Source organism: Cebus imitator, unplaced genomic scaffold, assembly GCF_001604975.1.
Source record: "Cebus imitator isolate Cc_AM_T3 unplaced genomic scaffold, Cebus_imitator-1.0 Scaffold555, whole genome shotgun sequence".
NCBI classification, from domain to species: domain Eukaryota; kingdom Metazoa; phylum Chordata; class Mammalia; order Primates; family Cebidae; genus Cebus; species Cebus imitator.
In genome coordinates, this window is record NW_016107870.1 from 603,004 (window position 1) to 605,919 (window position 2,916).

At 58.2% G+C, this 2,916-nt stretch overlaps 1 protein-coding gene across 1 annotated transcript in view; it reads right to left on the bottom strand.

The window, feature by feature from the left end:
- Positions 1 to 351: 351 nt before the first annotated feature.
- Positions 352 to 2,916, bottom strand: part of STMN3 (stathmin 3) — an 8,951-nt gene continuing 6,386 nt past the window's right edge. The window contains exons 2-3 of the mRNA XM_017515664.2: positions 971 to 1,066; positions 352 to 689 (exon numbers count right to left, since the gene is read on the bottom strand). Coding sequence (XP_017371153.1) covers positions 400 to 689; positions 971 to 1,066 — 386 coding nt within the window. The 3' untranslated portion in view covers positions 352 to 399. The remainder of the gene's footprint in view (positions 690 to 970; positions 1,067 to 2,916) is intronic.

Genomic DNA, 2,916 nt, shown 5'->3' on the forward strand with positions numbered 1-2,916 from the left:
CCCGCCCCGCCCCTCGGACCCCTCTCCTGCCCCATCCACCTCTGCCCCTCCCTCCTCTGCTCCCGCGCGAGGTCGCGCGGTCCTGGCCCAGGCTGGAGTGCAGTGGCGCGATCTCAGCTCACTGCATCCTCTGCCTCCTGGGTTTAAGCAATTCCCCTGCCTCAGCCTCCCTAGTAGGTGGGATTACAGGCATGCGCCACCACGCCCATCTAATTGTATTTTTCGTAGAGACAGGGTTTCACCATGTTGGTTAGGCTGGTCTCAGACTCCAGACCTCATGATCCACCTGCCTCAGCCTCCCAAAGAGCTGGGATTACAGGTGTGAGTCACCACGCCCAGCCTCTCCCCATCCCATTCTTATCTCTCACGAAGAGGCTGAGGGAGCCAGCCCCTCTCACCCTAGGCCGAGCCTCTGGCCAAGCCCGGTCCGGAGCACCCTGCGTCTTGCAGGCCCTGTGCCCATGGGCCTCCTCCATCAGAACTCGGTGGGGGGGGGGTGGGAGGACTCCTTGCCTTCCTTCGCTCCTCAGCTGCCTCCAGCCGCTTTTGCAGCTCCTCCAGTGAAGCGTCCTTCTTCTTGGGTGGGGAAGAGAGCATAGGGCTCTCCGGGGACAGGTCGGAAGGGGACTTGAGGATGACCTCGAAGCTCTGGCCAGAGGCCCGCTTATCCAGCTGCTTCACCTCCATGTCTGCAGGGCAAGACCAGAGTGGAGCTTCAGAGGCGCAGCTAGAGCATGGCATGGGCTGAGCGGGATGCTCCCGGCACACATACAACCACAGGGCTGGGTGAAAGCGGGTGGCTGCTCCCACCGGAATCCCAGGCCTCAGCCCTCAGGAGGGCCCCTTCCTCCCAGAACCTCCCTCTCCAGAAGCCAGCCAGGCTGGGAGTTCAGAGAGACCAAGAGAGGCAGGGGAAAAGTTGAGGTGGGCAGGCACCGCAGGGCAGGGTGGGCGGCAGCCGGGCACTCACCCCCATACTGGTAGACGGTGTTGGGGTGTGGCTGTGTGTAGAAGCAGGAGCAGATGAGAGACAGCACCGACAGCTCCTTCATCTTCTCCTTGTAGGCTGTGGGCATGAGGCTGGGCTGAGCAAGCGCCGCTGAGGCTTGCCCACCTGGGCTCACATTTTTCCCTCCCACGGCTGCCTCTGACATGTCTGTGAGACACAGGTCTGCCCAGCAAGCTCTCCTGTGTCTCCACACCGCTGGCCCCTTTGTCCCTCCTCCTACTGTCTCGCCCGCAGGCGCTGGCTCTGTCTCCTCGGTGTACCCTGCCCTCTGCCTCTGCCCCCTTTTCCTCTCTCTTGTTATTAATGTCTGTCTCATCTTCCACACTGACTTGTTCCTCCATCTTTCTTCCTGCCTGCCGTGGTCAGATGTTTGTGTTCCCAAAAATTCATATGTTGAAATCCTAACCCCAAGGTGCTGGTATGAGGAGGTGGGGCATTGGGAGGGGGTTAGGTCATGAGGGTAGAGCCCTCCTGAATGGCCCCAGAGGAGACTCCAGAGAGCTCCCTCACCCTCCCATCACATGAGGACACAGCCAGAAGACGCCGCCTATGTACCAGGAGGTGAGACCTCTCCAGGCACTGAATCTGCTGGCACCTTGGTCCTGGACTTTCTGGCCTCCAGAGCTGTGGGAGGTAAGTTCCTGTCGCCTACAAACCACTCAGTCTCAGGTACCCACCCAAACTGACACTGTCGCCGCTTCTGTCTGGGTCTGTTTACCTTCTGTCTGTCTGACTCTGTCACCATCTTTGTATTTCTTGGTGTCTCCGGGGGTAGCCCCTGACTCTGTCTTTGTCTCTGAGTGCGTGCAATTCCTTGTCACTGTCTCTTTCTCTCTGAGCACGTCTTTCTTCGATTCCGTGCCACTGTGTGTCTCTCTGACCCTTAGCTCCCTCTACCCTGCTATATCCCTCTCCCCTCCTCCTCCTTCCTGCGCCCTCACCAGCTCAGGCAGACATTAGCTCCTGATGGGACCAGCACAGATGCAAACCATCTGTGGGCAGCACTTTCTTAGACTGTAAACCTGGAGGAAGCCCTCAGACCCTCCTTTCTCCTTCCTGCTGATTGTGTGGTCACCCTGAGATGAAACTAGGCCCTCACCAGGCACATGCTCTCTGCCCATCTAGGGCTGGGCTTGGGCCACTGATGCCACCAAGAGCAAATGGAGCTGTCCGTTCAGCACCACAGCCAGCCCTCTTGCCCCTTCAGGTCAATCAAGTGCCCACCAGCCAGTGTGCCTGCTGCCCAACCAAAACCAGAAGTAAGCTGGGCTCCTGTGGCCCTGTGCCCTGTCAGGGCAAGGGGAAGGTGGCGACTGCTCTCACAGTGAAAATAATTTATCTCTTTCAGGCTATTCAGGGTGTGCCTCACTCCTAAGCAGACACACTGGCCCACTTTCTCACTAGTGCTCAACAGGCCTCTCGGCCGGGCTGCTGGCTCATGCCTGTCAGCCCAGCACTTTGGGAGGCCGAGGTTAGGAGCTCAGGATGAGCCTGGCCAACATGATGAAATCCCGTCTCTACTAAAAACACAAAAATTACCCAGGCATGTGATGCCCACCTATAATCCCAGCTACTCGGGAGGCCGAGGCAGGAGAATTGCTTGAATCCAGGAGGTGGAGGTTGCAGTGAGCCGAGATAGTGCCACTGCACTCCAGCCTGCACGACAAAGTGAGACTCTGTCTCAAAAAAAAAAAAAATCCGGGCCGGGCGCGGTGGCTCACGCCTATAATCCCAGCACTTTGGGAGGCCGTGGCAGGCAGATCATGAGGTCAACAGATCGATCCCACCCTGGCCAACATGGTGAAACCCCGTCTCTACTAAAAATACAATAATTAGCCGGGCGTGGTGGCTCGTGCCTGTAGTCCCAGCTACTAGGGAGGCTGAGGCAGGAGAATTGCTTGAACCTA